Here is a 20,498-nt window from a genome sequence, read left to right as displayed (position 1 = left end):
GAGGCGTATTTTGGAGACCTTCCGATCGAGTACTTTTCGGACGGTATCAAAAAGTTAGAAAATCGTTGGACTCGCTGCATCGACCTAAAAGGAGAGTATGTTTAAAAATAAAACCGACTTTGGCCAAAAAAACGTCTCCGTGTTTCATTTTTCAGGGACTTATCAGACTGCCTAGTATAGCGCTGAAATACCTCGGCCACCGCCACTGTGTCCCACGGTTCCCGTGGTTGGCCCGCTAGGCCAACAACGTGGTACTCGAAGAGTACATGCCTAGTATCGATCCTCGTATCGATCTAGTCGTATCGGTCAATTTGTACCGCTGTAGAAACGCTTGTTCCGTCTAATGTGGTCGTGACTTCTTTTCGATTTCTAACCATCGATTTACCTTTTCCGTAACGTAGAGGTCCTCCTGTTGAGTGTGGGCGTTCTCTGAAAAGAGGTTATCGCTTCCAGTTTGTGCCAACGAGGGTCCGTATATAGGTTCCGGCTGAGGAAACTGTGGTAATAGGACGGTCTCGCCCTTCTCGGGGTCCATTGGAGGTCCTTCGATTGGTTGGAGTTGTAAGGCTCAGGAAAGCTCACTGCCCCGAATCGTTGGGTGCTGCAGTCTTTAGCGCAATTTTTGAAGAAAGCTGTACCAGGTTTTTTAATTTAGTTTTGGTGTCCTTTGTTTTTTCGAGCCAACGGATGCTGCTGGTGTTTGTTTTCACCAGGAAGTCCCGCCCTTCGAGGGAAGGTCTAAAGTGTTTGATGATCCGGACCAGCTCGCTTGAAGAATTGGCTGCACATGTTCTTCCTGAGGTTCGTTATGTTAGGAGGAAATGAGATGACGCAAATATTGCAATTCTGTTTGTCTAAAGTAACACTTCTCTATGGAACAAGTGAGTTTATATATCTCTTATCTCCCAAGGACCAGATTTAAATGGATGAGTTGTTCCTGCCAGTTTTTGGAGTAGACAATTATATCGTCTAAATAAACGATACAGCATTTATTGACATAACCTCGAAGGGCGGTCTGACTCATCAGACACTGGAAGGTTATGAGAGCGTTCTCAAACGCCCAAAACGGCAAACGTTTTGCCAAGCGGCATTACCCTAAACTAATATGAACCTCCGTGGTTTACGGCAATGGCGGTATATTTCTCGGAATTGCGGTGCAGGGGCAGTTGTCAATATAAGGAACGTAGGTTCAACGTCGAAAACACGCTGACGCTTCCCAACTCCTTCACAGAATCCTAAATCAGGGGTAGTGTGTGGGTGTCATATTTCGTTAAAGTTGAGCTTTTGGTAGTCAAAACAAAATCAAAAGGGCCCGTCCGTTTTATTTATTAACACAATGGGAGAGCTGTAAGGTGAATGGCAAGGCTCAATAATCTCGTCCACTAGAATCATCTGACCCTGTTCCAGGATTATTGTTTTCTTTTGTTCTGAACAAGGTTAGGGCCTCAGCCGGAAAGGTCGGTCGTTCTCCACGTGGATTACATTCTGAGCTGATTAGGTTTGGGTCAGTTTTTTCTGATGATCCATAGTGTTCCGTAAGCAATGCACGATGTCGTGCACCCGCGTAGAGCCTTTTTACATAAATATCGATGAGGACATTTTAATCGTAAATCCAGGGTAGTTCTAGAATTAAAAGCTTTCGCAGCTCATTGCTCACCCATTAGGGCAATTGTCACTTCCGTTGACGACACCTCTGATCTGTGGTTAGCGGAGACTCACTAGTGTGCGGGGGGCGGCGGGGGATGGTGGTTCCACCGTCCGTCTCCAGTTGTACGAGTTAGAAGCTTTCTGCGCGTTGAGTCCGGCTAGTTTTTTCTTATAAACTTCACTGTTCCTATGCAGATGGTATCCCGGGCAATGCCAGCAATTAGCATTGGCCCCGGGATTATTTCCTGAGGACTCTTCCTTTGATGTTGTTTTTCGGTCTTCCTTCTGAGAGCTGTCATCCTTAGGGGAAACAACAGGAAAGTCGAAACGACCATTGTTTAAGCAATGTGTCCATTTGTTGTGTAACACTTCTCCATTAAATTTGTTCATAACATTACTAATTACAGTCGAACCTCGGACACTGTAGCTTTGGACACTGTCACACCTCGGACACTGTCATCAGCTGTTTCGCGGACACTGTAAGAATCAGGTGATTAGCCCAGTGACGTCGCATCCTCGAAGCCCCTTCTCTGAGATATGCAGTACATATGTACTTAGTTTATGCTCAATAAGTTAAGTGAAAAGTGCAATTTAAATTTTTCCTAATTGAAATTTTATATTTTAATTTTACCGAGCTTTGAAATATCTGAAGTCGCTTACACTAGCTGATGCGCAAGCAGTCGAGATAATGCAGGTTGTAGGTTAAATTACGTTGACGTCGGAGGTTTTTTTATTGGTTTTGTGCAATAATAATGGGATGTATATTTATGAAGTTATTACACTAAATCTCTGTTTTTAACGATACGGTCCTGTAACTCGACGCCGATTGGCTGAGGGGTAAGACCACGTGAGCTTACAGTGTCCGATACGCCCGATCCCGATGGGTGACAGTGTCCGAGTCTCGACTGTACTATGTATTTTTCAAACGTGGTAATAGTCTTTTTGAAACTTAGTTAAATTTTAATTAAAAATGAAAACGCTCAAATCGAATGAAAATTGTAATCTCTTGAATATTTTATCCAGAAGAATTTTTTTGTCGCACTGCGTTCTTTGAGTATTCATTTTACGAAATCTATTCTCTGCGCTTCTATTATGGATGTAAAAGCTGCGCGGAAAATTTAAATTGAATAAGCAAGACTTGTAAGATGCGCAGAACTCACTGTTTTAAAGAGTTTAAGTGCTCGGAGAAATTCTCACGAGCATTAGAATATTCTCAAGAATTGTTGTGCTTTGAGAATATAATGAGCATTTATAAGAATTTTGAATTCGGATTTAAACAATCTTATTTTCTATATTTATTAATAAAAATTATATTATTTAAATTTCGTAGGACAATTTATAGCTTCAAATTGGAAACGGCGCCTAATTTAAATGGTAAAATAAGTGAAAGTAATAGGAAAAATATTATTCGGATTAAACGGTGCTTTATTCAGAGTTGCTACAATATCCCAATTTTAAAATTCTTCTAGGTATAAAACCAATCATACACCTAAAAGATTAATAATATTAATACAAAAAATTTGGTTTTTAAATACATTTTAAACACTTTTTAGTTGAATTTGCAAATCAAAAAGATACATTTTGAACCTAAGAAATGAATTTTTAAATAAGATGATGAATCTTCGACAAAAAATATTAATTTTTAAACAGATAGTTAGTTGAATTATCAACAAAGAACCTGAATTTTGATCTAAAAAGATCCATTTTCAACCAAAATTAGAATAGTTAAAATGTTAAAAAAAATACATTTTTAGCCAAAGAAAAGCGAATTTTCAACAACATAGTTTTTTTCATCCAGAAAATGATACATGAACTTTCAATTAAAAAGATCAATTTGCTACCAAAAATAAAATACTTAAATTTTCAGTTAGTAAATAAAAAATATATAAATTAATTTTAAGTAAGAAAAAACTAGTTTTAAACCAAAAAAAAGTCAATTTTGAACCAATAAAATGAATTGTCTACCAAAATGGTTTTTCGAAAATTCCGTAACTCTGTCAGGTTTTCCCTGACATTCCCTGACTTTCTGGAATTACCTGATCTGTAGCAATACTGTAATTAAAAAAAGTATATGTTTATGTCGCTCTAGAATGTTTTTGTACAAATATATGTAGTAATTATGATATATTATTCTCAAAATCATTTGCTCAACATAAATTATTCTTGGACATTTAAGAACTCTATCCAAGTCCGAATTTTGACACTCTATTTCTGAACACAGGCGGTACTACGAAACGAAAGCTCAATTTCACCAAATGCTGGAGGGGCAAAAAACGAGAGTGAGCATTTTGGAAAGATCCGTGGGAGAAGCCAAAATGACTTATGCTGACGCTCTGAGAAATCTGGAGAGAATAAGCGACGAGATTCACAGAGTATGAACTTTTCAGCTAAGAAGATTTTTTTTCTAAAAAGTTCTTTGCTCATTTTGTTTTGTTTTTTTTTCGTTTTTCTTTTTTTAGACGAGAAAGTACGACGGTACAAATGAATCCAGAAAACAAAACGAGTCGCAACAGCATTCTGTAAATCAAACAAAATCGGGTACGCCTACAGATTCCAGTTTTACCGGATCACCAGATAGTACCGATTACACAAGTGATGAATATCTCCGACTACCTGATAAAATTACCTCACAGTCTTCGTTCACCCCATCGTCTAAAGTGAGATATTCTTCAATTTATTCTTTTTCTTTATTATTGAAATTGTCCTTTTTCAATTCCGATAATGTTTTGAGGCCGGGAAAAAACCCGCAGATGAGAGTAAATTTTTGTTTACAAGAGTTTGCTTAATTCTTAGTTCAAATAGAAATACCAGGGTTTATTCATAATTAAAATAAATATAATTATTAAATAGAATATTTTTATGAAGAAAAATGATTAAATTAACAATTTTAATAATTGGAAAAATATCTTGAAGCCTGGATATTTCAAGAAATTTTTTCGAGAGAGGGATTAATCTTTTTAAAAATCTATATATATATATATATAAATTCCGTGTCACGATGTTTGTCACCATTAAACTCTGAAACTACTTAACCGATCTTGATGAAATTTTGTATACTGCGTGCAATTTCATCCAACTTAAAGGATAGAATACTTTTTATCACATTTAATTACCTTGTTTTAATATAAAATTGAATAACAATAATTCTCCATTTGTAAAAGTAGGTGACACACTCTATTCGGGTCCAATTTCTGCGAAAAATAAAATTTAATATATGAAAAATAGCTTCTTCTATAGAAAATAATAATAAGATTTTGTACTTCATTCGTAAAATAGAGTTAAAGTGTCATGCATTCAGGTTGAAAAGAAAAAAAAAAATTTTTTTTGTTGGGTCAGTTTTAGAGAAAAATCGTCATCTGTTTTTTTTTATTCAACTGTTTTCAATGATTCAAAATTGAGAATTGAACTATTTTGTTGAAATTGTTGTCTTCTGTTTGTTTTATTTTCTATTGAAAACTTATATTTTTTATTTGAAAATGTACTTGATTTTTTGAAAAATCGTCCTTTTTTGTTGAATTCAACGGGCTTTTAATTTAACATATTTTTTGGTTGAAATATTAACTATTACATTATACGTTATTTGTTGTAAATTCATTTCTTTGGTTTAAAATAAATTATTTAGTTGAAAATCAGTTTCTTTTTATTCAAAATTGATTATTTGAAAATTTAACTGGTTCAAACTTGCCTCTTTTAGTTTAAAAATCTACAATTTAGATGAAAATGAATATATTTCATTGAGAACTCGTATCTTTTGGCCGAAAATTAATCTTGATGTTTGAAAATGAATGTTTTTGGTTGCAAAATTAAACTTTTTGGTTTTTAAATTCGTTTTTCTTTTCACGGAAATTGATCTTTTTAGGTGAAAATTCAACTGTGTGTTTGAAAATTGATATTTTTTTAAGAAAATTATTTTTCTTGTTTGCAAATTCATTTCGTAGGTTAAAAATTAAGATATTGTCAGAAAGTGTCATTACATTGCTAAATATATTTTTTAAAATTAATATTTCAGTTAAAAAACTGAAATTTTGTTAGAAAATTTACCTTCTTGTTTGAAAATTCGTTTTTTTTGTTGTTAAAAAATTCAGTAATTTGGTTTGAAAATTTAATTATTTTCTTTAAATCTTCCTTTTTTGGCTTAAAATTATTTTTTAATGAAGATTGAACTATTTTATTTTTAGTTTAAATTTTTTTATCTTTAAAATTCATTTCTTTCCATAAAAATTATACACTTTTATTCAATTTTTTTATAATTAATTTTTCCGCTTAAAAATCAAGTGTTTTCTTTAAAACCCGCCTTTTTTGTTCTGGTTAAACTGTATTTTATTTAATATTAAAATATTTTTAGGCAGGAATACAAACGTTTCAATTTTTTGTTGAAAATTCATCTTTTTTTACAGTCAAAGTTCTACTACTTTGTTAGGAAGTAATTTTTTTGGTTAAAGATTCATTACTTTAATTAAAAATATATCTCTATGGATAAAAATTCAACTATTTCATTGTGAAATTCGATTTTGTTTCGTTGAAAATCAATTTTTTCCGCACAAAATTTAACTATTCCATTTTTGGTTGAAAATATTCTCCTTTTTAGTTAAAAATTTAACTTCCTTTTTTGAAAATTGAGCTATATTGTTAAAAACTCAATTCTTTTATCTAAAAATTTCACTATTTCATTTTTGGTTACTTTTTTGTTTTTGAAAATTTAACATTTTTGTTGAAAATTCATTTTCTTCCTGTAGAAAATGAAACTTTTTTAATTAGAACTTCAAACATTTAATTAAAATTTTTTTTGTTGAAAATTTGTCTTTCCAGCAGCAGCTTAATCTTCTGTTTGAAAACTCATCATTTTTGTACAAAATTAAAATATTTAATTTTTGTTTCAAGATTTATCTTTATTACTGTAAAATTGTACTATTTGGTAAAAAAATCAAGAATGTTATCAAAACATGTACTTTAAATATTTCAGTGAACTATAATGTTTTGTGTGTGAAATGCAGAACTACGCGAGAAAAAGTAACCAGTAATTGAAATATTAAATTTTTTCTCTTCTCACTAAAAGATTTTTTAAATTTATTTATAAATTGTATAGTTCTGACGATTTGGATTTCTAATTGAAAGTTCTCGTGGAACATCTTTTTAAAAAAAAAACCGGGAAATGATAAGAGATTTGTATTCAAGTCTTGAGTGGCTGTCTGAGGTTGAAAATATCACTCTTGTCTTTAGATTGAGAGGGATCCTTCCTCAGAATACTTGGGCCTCTGCAACCTGAGTCTCTCCTCCAACGAACCCAGACGCTACATAAAGCGAGATCGTCCCCAAAGTATCGCAACCACTGATGCGAAACATACCTCCGCAATGCAAAATAAAACAAGCGCATCCACTCCACGTCTCTCCGATTTATCGGGTGTGGAAAAGAAAGTAAAAATCACTTCCCCGCGGAAGGACAAAAATCGAGAAAATGGAGAAGAGTGGACGGAGATCAGCTTGAACAATTCCCCGGAGGAGACTTTTTACAACAACGAAGCCTTCTCGGACGACGAGGATGGGAAAATTCCGTATAAAAGATTGCCCATCGACTTGAGTCTGGAGGGTGAAATTGTCGAGAGATCCGGGGAGAAGAGGAAAAACAAACTAGTCACTCAACAGTCCCTGCCGGCAATGCCAAAGACGCATGAGGTCAGTCTTAGTGATGAGAGTAAGGCTGAGGTTACGAGGAGTCCTATTAAAAGTAGGAGCAAAGTTGATAGTCGAATTGCTAATTGGATTTCGAGAAACTCTGTTACTGGCGAAACTAGTGGAAATAGTTCTGGTAAGTATATATATATTATATATATATATCCCTCTCATTGTACATTTCATGCCTGCACCCGTAAACCGTACACTAGTGCGAATTGGGATTTCACGATTTCAGCAGCTTGCTTTATATGATCGTATGGAAAAATCTATTGTTTTTTTTTCAATGCAATAAATGTATTGCAGTCTGCTTATATTGTAAGAATGATTAAATTTTGTTACTTTTAATGAAAATGTAAGTGGCCAACACCAAAATTTAGTAATTTTATGTTCCGGAGTCTACAACGATGCCACAAATAGCGCGTATACTCATCGACAATAGATACTGGAGGGGACCCTTATATTTGTCGTAGTAGGCATATACGTGGCGAAAGCAAATACGGAAAATGCCAGCAACTTGAAAATTTTGCTGGTGTGAATTCGCACTAGTGTACGGTGAGAGGTATATATCAGTGTTATAGAAAAAAGCCCTTTAAAAGAATTTAAAGATTTTAAAAATATTTTATAGAGATTACAAATATTTTAATGATTTCAAAAATGGTGCAGTACGCCAGATTGCAAAGATTTTTTAACGTTTTTCAAAAGATATTTTCACAAACATTTGAAAATATTTGACAAATGTTTTACAAACATTTTCCAACGATTTTAAACATTCCATAAAGATTGCAAGGGTTTCAAAGATTTGAAAAAGGCGTGTACAGCAGCTTTCAAGTATTTAGAACATTTTCAAAGATTTTAAAACTTTCAAAATATTTTGAAAAGATTGTATAGAGATTACAAATAATTTAATGATTTCTAATTAATACAAACAATTTTAGAAAGATTTAAATAATATTAAAAAGATTTCATAAAAATTTTATACCGATTTCAAAATAATACAAGAATTCCAAAGATTTAAAAGTGGTTACAGTAGACCAGATTTCAAAGATTTTAAATGATTTCAAAAGATTTCACAACATTTTAGAAGATTTAGGAATATTTAACTAAAATTTAAAAGAATTTAATCATTTCAATGGATAAAAACTATTTCAAAAACTAAGATTTAAGAAACAATTTTTGAAAGTTTCAAATCTTTTTAGAAGATTTGAAAAGCAATTACTAAGATTTGAAATCATTCAATGATTTTAACGAATGAAAAAGATTTCACAAAATTTTTTTAAATATTTCAAAATATTTTACAAAGATTTTATCTGAAAATATTTGTAAATCTCTTTAAATCTTTAAAATATTTTCAAATCCATCAATGTTTGTGAATAAATTCTCTGAAATTTCATTAAATATTACAAAATGCTTGGAAATTCCGCGAAATTACATTAAATCTGGTGATCTTCCTCAAAATATTTTAAGTTATATGAAATACTTAGAGATCCTGGAAAATTCATTAAAATTTCTTATTGAAAGCCTTTCAAAACTATTTTTAATTTTTTCAAATCTGGAAATATCTTGAAATATTTGAAAATCTTTAAAATGCTTTGAAATTTCATTAAATTTATTAACTTTGTTTCTGTCTATACTTTTTAACTGAATTATATAAACAAATTAAAATACTAATCTAATTATACCGATATGAAGTTTTTATAACATTATTATAATCTTTTCTTGTAAAATTTCTAAACTTCAACGTTATATAATATAATTTTGGATACATGGATTATCTTATAATGTTGATTTGTGTAAAATATCACGGGGCTTTATCGATTTACCCCACCCTCCCATAACGCACCAAAAAAAATCGATTACATTTTAGAAAATTTAATAGATTTACAAGGAAATATAAACATTTACCGAACACTGGAATCTGGATTTATGCGTTCCTAGTACTGCTGTCCTTAGCAATTTTTAGAAGCTTCAAAATTTGTTTTCGAAGGCTTCTAGTTCTTATTAAACAGAAAGAACCTCTAGTTTTTAATAATACAGTGAAACCGCGGTTATATCCTATCTCATTTATATCCTCTCGCGCTTATATCCCTGCATAACTCTCATTTTTGTCCGCTTGATACCCAACAACTCGCAGTACCACGTGACAAACAATCCAATCAGAGCGCGGCGTGGCCATTTCCCCGTCGCTGAGCAGCATTGGTGGGATCCCTTTTCGGGAGGATATAACTGAATGTTTCCGTTCTTGGACGGTGGATATAAATGCGATTCCAGCCTAATTCAACTATTTAATTTAAATTAAAAACATTTACAGCGAATTCTAGTCGACGCCAGTCATTAGACATGCTGTGGAATGCGGGAACAGGAGAAAGAGTTAAGGAGTTGTTGAGCCATGGTATGATGATGTTGAACATATCTGGCATTACCGACAGACGTGCCAGTGAACCAAGAACAATGGAGAAGGAGAGAGAGAGTAAAGAGAGGTCTGAAAAGACGGAATTGAAAGGGAAGAAAGTCCCAAGTCCGTTGGAGAAAACCATAAGCTACCTCAACCCTGATGAAGAGATTTCGGACAGTGAAAGTTTAGCAAGGTCAGTTTTCATTAAGCTAATATGCCACTATGCCTCTCACAACAATTTTTCGCCCATTATGTACAATTTCTATTATTCAGGTGTTTGATAACCTCAAAATAAACAAATAAAATAGTCATAGCAGGCACCCCGCGCCTACGACGTTAATTAACGCTTCTCCAGCTAACACTCTTCTTCCCCTACTTTCCTTTTCCTTGCCTACTCACAATCATTTTCCCCTAGTGGGCAACCGACAATTCGCCGCCGACTACCTGGAACCTCTTCCCTCTCTACTGCGCTTGCGGGCGTCGAATTCCCCTTCGGCACTGCTGATTGGTAGAGACACGGACTTGTCACTGCGCATCGCGATTAGTCCGGTATCAGAAGTCCTCAGAAAGGGCGCGAAAGTTTAAAACGCGTTCACGCGTAATGTGTCCATTGCAAGATATACGACAATAGGCGGGACAGGAAAGTTAATTTGGTTTTAGATGAAAATACAGAATACACTGATAAATCGTGTTTAATGGTATTTAAAAATAAAAAAAAATGTCTGGAACGAAACTTATTTAACAAAAAAGACGAATTTTCAAAACATTACCCGAGTTTTTAACAAAAAAAGGTAACTTTCAAATAAAAAATCGAATAGTTACATTTTCGGTGAAGAAAATTAATTTTCAACGAAAAAAATTAATGTTCTACTTATATGATGAAGCTTCAACCAAAATCATCAATTTTGTACCAAGAAAGTCGAATTTTCAACTAAAAAAAAGGTAAATTTTATATTTTAAACCAACGATGAAATAGTAAATTTTCAGTGAAGAAAATTAATTTTTAACCGATAATGCCGAATTTTTGACGAAATAGTTCAATTTAAAACAAAATTCTACTAAATTTTCAAGACAAAAGTTGCATTTTTAATCTAATAAATGATTTCATCAACTGAAAAGATAAATTTTCGACCAAAAGATGAATTTAAACGAAAATTATCAATTTTATATACAAAAATGAATGTTTAATAAATTGGTTGAATTTCTAAACAAGAAGATAAATTCTTTTACCCAAACAAAAATCCGAATCTTTGACAAAATTGATTAATTTTCAACCAGAAAGATACATTTTCGACCCAAAAAGACACATTTTCAATGGAAATTATAGATCTTTATCCCAAAAACTGAATTTTTAACCAAATAATTCAACTTCTAACAAAAAAGGTGAAACTAGAATTTAAGAGATTAATTTTCTAGCAAAAAAAGTTGAATCTTCAACAAAATATATAAATTTTCAATCAAAAAGATTAATTTTCAACTAAAATTATGAATATTTCCCCCAAAAAATGAGTTTTTAACAAAATAATGGAATTTCTGACCATAAAGATGAATTTCCAACCAACAAGCTTATTTTTCTATAAAAAAAAAGAATTTTCAAGAAAATAAATCAATTTTCAATCACAGAAATAAATTTCTAGCAAAAATGATTAACCTTTCACGAAACAAAATGAATTTTTAACAAAACTATTGAATTTCGAACCAAAAAGATGAAATTTCAGCAAAGAAGATTAATTTTCTAACAAAAAAAAACAAACGATTTTTCAACAAAAAAGATTCTACAAAACACATGAATTTTTAACCAAATAGTTGAATTTCCTACGAAAACAAGATGAATTTTCAAGCAAAAATTGAACATGCTAATTTTTAGTTATGGAAATTATTTTTAACCAAGAAACAAAAAATTTTCAAGAAAATAGTTCAGTTTTTAGCAAATAAACAAAAAATTTTTATTCAAAAAATGAATTTTTCGTGTAATAGTTGAATATTTTCAACTATAGAAATACATCTTTTATCAAGAATATTAATGTTTCACCTAAAAATACGCGTTTTCAATTAAATATTTATATGAATTTTCAAAACGTAAATTTTAAATTAAATTTAAAATAGTTAAACATTCAGTTAAAAAAAGTTTTTTAAACAAGAGGATTTTTCATTCAAGTAAATCAATATACAACCAAAGAAATACATTTGTAACAAAATTGATGAATCTTTCGCCCAAGAAAATGAATTTTCAACCACGAACATTAAGTTTCTAGCAAAAACATTAACTTTGGATTTTTCAGCAAAATATTTTAACCAAGAAAATTAAATTTCTACCAAAAAGTCTAACTTTTAACAAATACATAAATTTTCAGCTAAAAAATATAAGTTTTGAACTAAAAATGGAACAGTTAAATTTTTAATTGAAAAAATTAATTTTTTAGCAAAAAAAACAATCTTATTAAAATAGTTGAATTATCAACTAACAAGATTAATTTTCTCCTAAAAAAGACGAATTTTCAGCAAAATGCCTAAACTTTCAACTAACAAAAATAACTTTCAAACACAAAATGGAATAGTTTTTTTTCTAAATATTTCTACTTTCGTATATTTCATACAGTTTTTATATGTTTATATTTCATGTTATCTTCTTCCTTATTTTATTCTTCAAAATCAGAAATTTATTGTAAAATTTTGTTTTGAAAATCGCGCTCTTTTCATCACTTCTGGTTCTGGTTTAATCGTAACTAATCAAAACAGCGGGTTTTTCTTACTGCGCATGTGTCGTTGAGCGCGGGCTTATTTAAAATGATTAAATTCGTTTTTTTTCTCTTGTGACGTCAAATAGTACAAATTAATCGTATTTTTAAAAGATTATTTTAATTTTCAACAAAAATAGTTGAATTTTAAATAAAAAATGAAAATTCATTAAGCAAATTACTAGATTACTTTCATTATTACAATTTTTTATAAAAAGTTTTATAATTTACTGTTTTATACTTCCCGGTTTTCCCCGGTCAAGTTTTTCAATTTTGCCGGTCAACTAAAAGTAAAATATTCATATTTTCCGCGAAACGCAAACATTTTTTAAATTTATGACGTTCATTTTCAACATCCTTTAACACAGCAGAGCAAAACTGTGGAAAATAAATTAATTTTGAAACAAATAGTTACATTTTCGGTTGCAAAAAATTAATTTTCAACAACAAGAAAAAATTTATTTTCAACAAAATAGTTCAATTTTCAATCAAAGTCATAAATTTTCAAATAAAATTATGAATCTTCCACTATCGGATTTTCAGTTGTTGAGTTTTGAACTTGAAAAAACCGAATTCGCAACGAACAATGCCAACAAATTTTCTATTATAATTCGGAAAAAATAATTCTTCGAAATGATAATTCTACTATAAACTCTGCTTGAATTACTTTCTTTATCGAAAATTTAGAAGAGGAAATTCAAATTGGAACAGTAATTCGGAATTTTACTGAATTTCTTTCAAATACAAACGAGTTAATTCGCCTTAAAAATTTCAAAAAGGAAAGATGAAAGTCAAGGTGGCTCTCACTTAAATTATACTTATTTGAATTATAATTATTTATATTAAATAACAAATTATTATTTTATAAATTTGAGAAGTCATAAATAATGTCAAGTAATACAAAAATATAATAACTGCAGTCAATAGTAAAGCATGAAATATATATTATATTATAGTTTATGAAAAAATCTTTCTAAAACTTTTTATAAAAAATCGTATCAATGGAGGTAATTTTTTTATGTAGTTAAAAATTTCCATTATTATGAAAAATTCAACTATTTTGTTGAAAATGCGATTAATGTTTGGGTAAAAATTAACTTTTTTAACTAAAAAATTCACATATTTCATTTTTAGTTAAAAACTTATCTTTCTTATGTAATAAATGCGCTATTTGGTCGGAAATTTATTATTTTTTTAATAAAAATAATATCTAATAAAAAATAATACATTTTCTTCGCCCCTCCTTTCCCTCACCAATTCATTTGCTTTTTGTAAATTCATCTTGAATTTTGATGAATTCAGGGTGGCGATTTGACCGGGAAATGACCGGGAATTTAATGAAAAACTTGGGAAATTTACTTCTGATCGCAGTAAAAATCAAAAATAAAAATCCGATCGGTTGACCAGATTTTTAATCTGTTAACTGTGCGCGATGCCGCTGAGGGTGGCGCTGGCTATACTTTTAGGCGAAAAGTTATTCAAATACATGGGAAAAGTATCATAGATGTGAAATATTGTGCCTTTTTAATTATAAAAACGGAATTTTTCGATTTTTTTGTTGCTTTATGATTAAATGTTGAGGCTTTTAGACTGAAAATTTGTAAAGATTTTTTTGGAGTGATAAACAGGAATAATGGGGAATGGTGGTCTACCATTTCGCCACCTGGCGCCAAAAACTGGAACTAGAAAGAGTAGGTACAATTTTAAAGATGTATTTTAATTTTTGCAAAAATGTTTTTACAATTGTTTTGTGAAGCTTAAAACAATTATTGAATTGGTTTTTAAATACGAATTCTAACCTAACTTTTAGATCAGATTTTTAAATAGTAAATATATCATGTATAAATTAATAAAAATTTACTTTGAATTCATTTTTGCTTGAAAATAAGTCCATTTTAGTTTATAATATGTTAAAAATAACAATAAATACAACAATAATTGTTTTTTGTTTTTTTATAAAAATACTTTTGTCAAAAAATGTGTTTTTTTCACTGTATAAGACGTAAATTCCATCTAAAACCCTTTCTTTCCGATAAAGACTTATTTTTAGTATCCAATAAATACTTTCAATTTCACCAAAAAAAATCGTTCAAACACTTTTAAGCACAAATTAAAATGCATCTTTCAAATCGTACCTATTCTTTCAAGTTCGGATTTTGGTCACCAGGTGGCGTATCACAGTTAAACCATTTCTAATAAATGTGTTTTTTTTAAATGCAATTCTGATTACACGATTTTCTTTGAGAAAGTGCAAGTTTATACCGTAATAAATAGCAGAAAAAAATATGAGAAAGAACTATTTTGAGAGCAATCTTTTAATTAAAGTCATGTACATATTTATCTGAATTATTTTATAATCTTGTCAATTAATGCTCATAAAACAATGTATTGCAGTTGTTATAAAACAATTTTCAAATTGAACTATATTGTTGGAAATTAGTTTCCTTTTTGTTTGTAAACTATTTTTTTCAGCTGAAAATGTAATTATTATACCAGTTAAATATTCCGTAATATTAATTATTAACTCATTTCTTTGGTTGAGCATACATTTTTTTACTCAAAATTCAATCATTTTATTTAAATATTTATCATCTTTGTTGAATATTGCATAGTATTAATTAAAAATTTATCTGTTTCGTTGAACATTAATTTTTCTTCATTACAATTTATTTATTTAAGTTTTAGTTGACAATTTATCTTTTTTCAGTAAAAATTCATTTTAATAACTAAAAATGTAAATTCCACTTTCGGTTGGAACTTCTTTTTTCGTTAAAAATTAATGTTGTTTTTTGAAAATTCATCTTTGCGTTTGCAAATTTAAGTTTTTCGGTTAAATATTCATCATTTTAGTTGAAAATGTATCTCTTTGACTTAAAATTTAACGATTCTAACTATTTTTTCTAGCTGAAAGTTTACCTTTTCCACTTTTGTTGAAAATTTATATTTTTTCGTGGAAAATTCAAGTATTTGTTTCAAAATTCAGTTACTTTGAAATTTTTTGCTCTGTTGTGTTAAATAATGTTTTAGAATTAACCTGATAAATTAATTGTTTGAGTTTTACGGCAAATATAAATATTTTACTTTTAACTGACTGGGAAAATTGAAAAATATGACCCTGGAATTTCATCGAATTATTCTAGTTTACATTAAATTCCTCTAAATTATTTCCAACTTTATGGAAATCAATAAAATTATTTTGATATTTAAAAAACACGGCATATATACCCTGTTTTCCATTTTGTGGTTTTTTGTTTTTTTTCAGTGTGGAAATGCTAACGGAAGATCAGATCTCGTCTTTAATGATGGAACCCGACATGAATCAAGTCTGTCAAGAGGTTCTAGGAACGCCTCTCGTCGAGGTTTGTCCACTTTTACAGCAACTCCAACAACAACAACAGTAAAGAGAATATTGCAAAGTGTTCAAAATGGTCATATTTTATATTTTATGCATCGTTTTCTTTTAAAGACCGATTTATTTTCAATTAACTTTTCCGCCTTTTGCAAAAGCGGAGCTTTCTTGAAGGTATCCATTCCTCGACAGTTTATTATCTGCTGTTCTCTTTTATATTTCATCAGTGCTAAGGTTTCTGTTATTCCAAAAAAGTATTCATATTTACATTTCTTTATTTACAATTTTTTCTAAGAAAGTGAGAACGCTGATCTAATCAGCTAGATTAGTTATTTATTGATTTATTTAGATTCTTATATTTTAAAATGGTGCGAATGTTAATGAGTTGAGTTTTGTGTTTGTAGAAAAGCAAATTTTATGATTGTACAGCTAAACTAGGAAGTAGCGATGTCTTCTGAAAAAAAAGAATGTAGGTTATTCTTAGGAAACTTAATCTCAGTCGAGATTTCTGAAATTCGAGCGGTGGTAAATTTCGTCCCAGGTACCTGTGTACTGTTCCCACACTACGACGCGGCTTTCCCTCACTCAGCAGCCATTTATAGAGCATTAAGGAAAATTTAAAGCATTTATTATTTAAACAAATATATATATAATAATTATTAAATATATTTTTACAAAAACATTTGGGAGGGGAATAAATCTATACTTTTTTTTTTAATTAAAGAGTTGCTAGAGATCAGGTAATTCCATAAAATCAGAAAAAAACGAAAATGGAATTTAATTTTAATATTATAGTTAATAATCGCAACTATTTTTTAAGTGAAAATTAATCTTTTTTGGTTGAATCAAACTATTTTTGGTAAAAAGTTAAAATATTTTTTGGTTGAAATATTATGTTTTTCGTTGAGAATTCATCCCTTTTGTTAAAAATTAAACTACTTAGTTTCAAGTGGAACTACTTTGTTAAAGATTCATTTATTTGGTTGATGATTTATCAATTTAGTTGGCAAACCTTTTTTTTGGTTCAACATTTATTAATTTTGTTAAAAATTATGTGTTCTAGCTGAAAATTAAAGTGCTTGGTTTAAAATTCCTGTATTTTATAGAAAGTTCGAATTTCTGTGAAAATAATTAAGCTTCTTGCTAACTAATTTACCTTTTTTGTTCAAAGTTCTTTAAAAATTCAAATATTTAGTTGAAAACTAATATCCTTTGTTGAAAATTCATCTTATTGGTTGAAAATTGGTCTTTTTGGTTGAAAATCAGGTTTCTTTTTCTTCTTTAGAATTGTTTTTTAACTGAAGATCTAACTGATTTACTTTAATATTATTGTAAATTTTTTTAACTGAAAATTTAGCTATTCTTTTTTTTCTAGTTGAAAATGTATCTGTTTTAGGTGAAAAATCCACTATTTGTTAAAAATCCGTCTTTTTTTCTAGAAGAGTACTGAAGTTGAAACTTGATCTTTTTGGTTAAAAACTAATAATTTCTTTGATTAAAATTTAAATATTTAAAAAAAGATCGTTTCTTTTTTTGTTGAAAATTTATTTTATTAACTGAAAATTTAACTATTTTTTTTTAAAGAAAATGTATCTTCTTAGTTTAAAATGTATGTATTTGGTTAAAAATTAAATCTTTTTAGTTAAAGATTCATCATTTTAGTTGAAAATTCAAAAGGTATTCCATTTATTGTTGAAAATTTACCTTTTTTGATGGAAATGTTCTGTGGTTAAAAATCTGAATATTTTATTGAGAAATGTTTTCTTTTTTTGGTTTAAAATTTATTTTACTATCTGAAAATTGAACTATTTTATTTACAGAAAATTTATCTTTTTAGTTGACAATTCATTTATTTGGTTAAAAATTAAATTTTGTTAGTTGAAGATTCATCATTTTAGTTGAAAATTCATAAGGTTTTCCAGTTTTTGTTGAAAATTTACCTTCTTTAATAGAAATGTAATCTTTTTCGTTAAAAAATTATCTGTTTTAGGTGAAAATTCAACTGTTTGTTGAAAATCCGTCTTTTTTTGGTAGGAGAGTACTCTCCGCAGTCGAAACTTTATTTTTTTGGTTAAAATTTATTTTACTACCTGAAAATTTAAATATTTTATTTGATTTACAAAAAATTTATCTTTTTAGTTGAAAATTCACGTATTTGGTAAAATTTTTTCAGTTGCAAATTCACTTTTAACTATTCTATTTTTTGTTGACAATGTACCTTTTTCAATATAAATGTAATTTTTTTCGTTAAAAAATTATATGTTTTATAGAAAATTTACCTATTTTATTTTTAGTTGAAAATTGATCGGTTTTAGGTGAAAATTAAATTATTTTTTGAAAATTCATTTCTTGTTTGGGTAGAAGAGTACTATCCTCTCATTAGTTGCAACTTCAGCTTTTTGGTTAAAAATTTAATTTCTTTGGTTAACATTTTTAAGTTTTTAAAATCGTCTCTTTTTTGGTGAAAAATTTATTTTACTAACTGAAAATCTATTTTATTTTTTGTAGAAAATTTATCTTTTTAATTGAAAATTAATGTATTTGGTTGAAAATTAAATTTTTTTAGTTGAAGATTCATAATTTTAGTTGAAAATTTACTGCCACTATTCCAATTTGTTGTTGTTGAAAATTTACCTTTTTTTTTGATAGAAATGTAATCTTTTTCGTTAAAAATTATCTGTTTTTTAGAAAATTTTAATATTCTATTTTTTGTTAAGAATTCATTTCTCTTGATTAAAAAAAAACTATTTACTTAAAAATTGTTTTTTTTTTTATAGAAAATTCCACTATTTGGTTCAAAATTCCTATTTGTTTCTGAAAATTCATCATTGTGATTAAAAATTAATTTTTCTGATTGAAAATGCTTTTTTTTTTAGTTGCAAATTATATATTTTTGTAACTAAAGATGTAACTATTCCATTTTTGCTTATATATATATATATATATTTAGTTGAAAATTAATTAATTTTGTTGAAAAATCGTTTTTTTATTTTATTCACGGAGCTGCAAATTGAACTATCCTATTTTTTCTGTAAATTTATGTCTTTTCATTGGAAAATTTATATATTTTATTGAAACTGTATCTTTTTTTTTAGAAAATTGATTTTTTGGGTTTAAAAATTAATTGCTATCTCGAGAATTCATTTTTTAAATTGAAAAATGATTGTTCTAACTGAAACTTTATTTCTTCTATTTTTGGTTAAAAAATCTTTTTTTTAATAAAAAAAAACTATTTTGTTGAAGATTCGTTAATTTCTTGGTTGAACATTTGTTTCTTCAACATTATAACTATTCTAATTTTGTTTGAAAAGTAATCTATTTTATTTGGAAATTTATGTACTTTGTTGGAAATGAGTCTGTTTTGGAATAAAATTAATATTTTTTTGGTTTAAAATTTAACTAACTATTTGGTTAAAAACTCATATTTTTAGTTGAAGATTCATCATTTTAGTTAAAAATTATTTAAAATGTATTTAGAAACCAAATTTTTTTACATTAATATTATTAATCATCTAGGTATATGGTTGGTTTTATGCTTAGACGAATCAAGAATTACTTTTGACCGTTCAATAAAAATTCTGGAAAAATTCAGGGTTCATTTTCATTCATTTTCTGATCGATTTTTTGCAAAAAAGTTTTTTTTTTAATTTTGGTATATTTCTCGCTTTCTATTGAGTATACAATAGCTCAAAACCACTTTATGAGATGCGAAACAGTCCACTTTGAATTAATGCACCCGTTGATTTTGCTAAATTTTAAGCCCGTTACCTAAAAATTAATAAAGATATTAAATACGATTTTTTAAATCCCAATTGAAAATGTTCATAAATTCTTAGTTTCGAGCATATTTTCATTCCCGTGAGAATTTCTCCGAACACTTAAAATCTTTAGAGCATTAATCAAACCGTCTAATTTTGATTTTCATCTTTTTAAGTCCATTAACATCATTGGAATCTTTATAATTCGCAGATTTCGAATATTCCGTCTGTAAATCAACAAGTGCTAAATTAAAAATATTTTATATGCCGTATTTTAGTCCTCGCTAGGTATACGGGACTCCCGCTGACCAGGCTCGACGGCAGGAGTTCGGAAAAGCGAGGGGAAGCCGCGTAGTGGGGGAAGCGTGCGCAGGTATCTGGGGCGTCATTTTTATTTGCCTTGAAGTTTGATTTGTATCTATTTACATATTTACAATACGAAAGACATCGAACATCAAGCTTTTCTCGGAAGTTAAACCATTTCTCGCTTTCCCCGTCGCCTATGAAAATTAAAACTGTGCCCTGATAAATCTGCCTCTAACGTTAATGGCGATAATTTTGTAAGAATATTTAAAGGCTTATGGCATGCGATAAAAATTTCAAGAAGGGAGATGAATGCATATTAGGTATTTTCACTTCAGAGACAAGTTAACTTTATTTCGTTGACTGCTGAGGGGAAAAGAAGGGACCAAATGCATGGAATTCTGTCCATTTTGCCATATTTTGCTCAAATCTTGGTCAAAACTAATTTTTTCTATATAAGTGTTTTTTGAAAAATAGTTTTTCTTTTTTAATTGCTATTTAATGAAATATTAAAATGATAATAATTATTATTATTTACAAAGATATTACAAAAATAAAGGTGTGCTCCGTGAATTTGGTCCATTGTTTCCCCCCTTAGCTTTCAACGAAGTGAAGTTCGCTGATAGTTCAAGAGAAAA

The 20,498-nt window shown here is 29.0% G+C and overlaps 1 protein-coding gene across 1 annotated transcript in view; it reads left to right on the top strand.

Annotated features, from left to right (window-relative positions):
- Positions 1-16,487, top strand: part of LOC117170363 — a 52,118-nt gene extending 35,631 nt beyond the window's left edge. The window contains exons 7-11 of the mRNA XM_033357114.1: positions 3,869-4,019; positions 4,107-4,304; positions 6,868-7,453; positions 9,629-9,905; positions 15,713-16,487. Of these exons, the coding sequence (XP_033213005.1) occupies positions 3,869-4,019; positions 4,107-4,304; positions 6,868-7,453; positions 9,629-9,905; positions 15,713-15,851 (1,351 nt within the window). The 3' untranslated portion in view covers positions 15,852-16,487. The remainder of the gene's footprint in view (positions 1-3,868; positions 4,020-4,106; positions 4,305-6,867; positions 7,454-9,628; positions 9,906-15,712) is intronic.
- The last annotated feature ends 4,011 nt before the right edge of the window (positions 16,488-20,498 follow it).

The sequence above is a fragment of the Belonocnema kinseyi genome, chromosome 1 (genome assembly GCF_010883055.1).
Source record: "Belonocnema kinseyi isolate 2016_QV_RU_SX_M_011 chromosome 1, B_treatae_v1, whole genome shotgun sequence".
Taxonomy (NCBI): Eukaryota; Metazoa; Arthropoda; class Insecta; order Hymenoptera; family Cynipidae; genus Belonocnema; species Belonocnema kinseyi.
The sequence above is the reverse complement of the archived record's forward strand: the minus strand, read 5'-3'. Positions and strand labels throughout refer to the sequence as shown.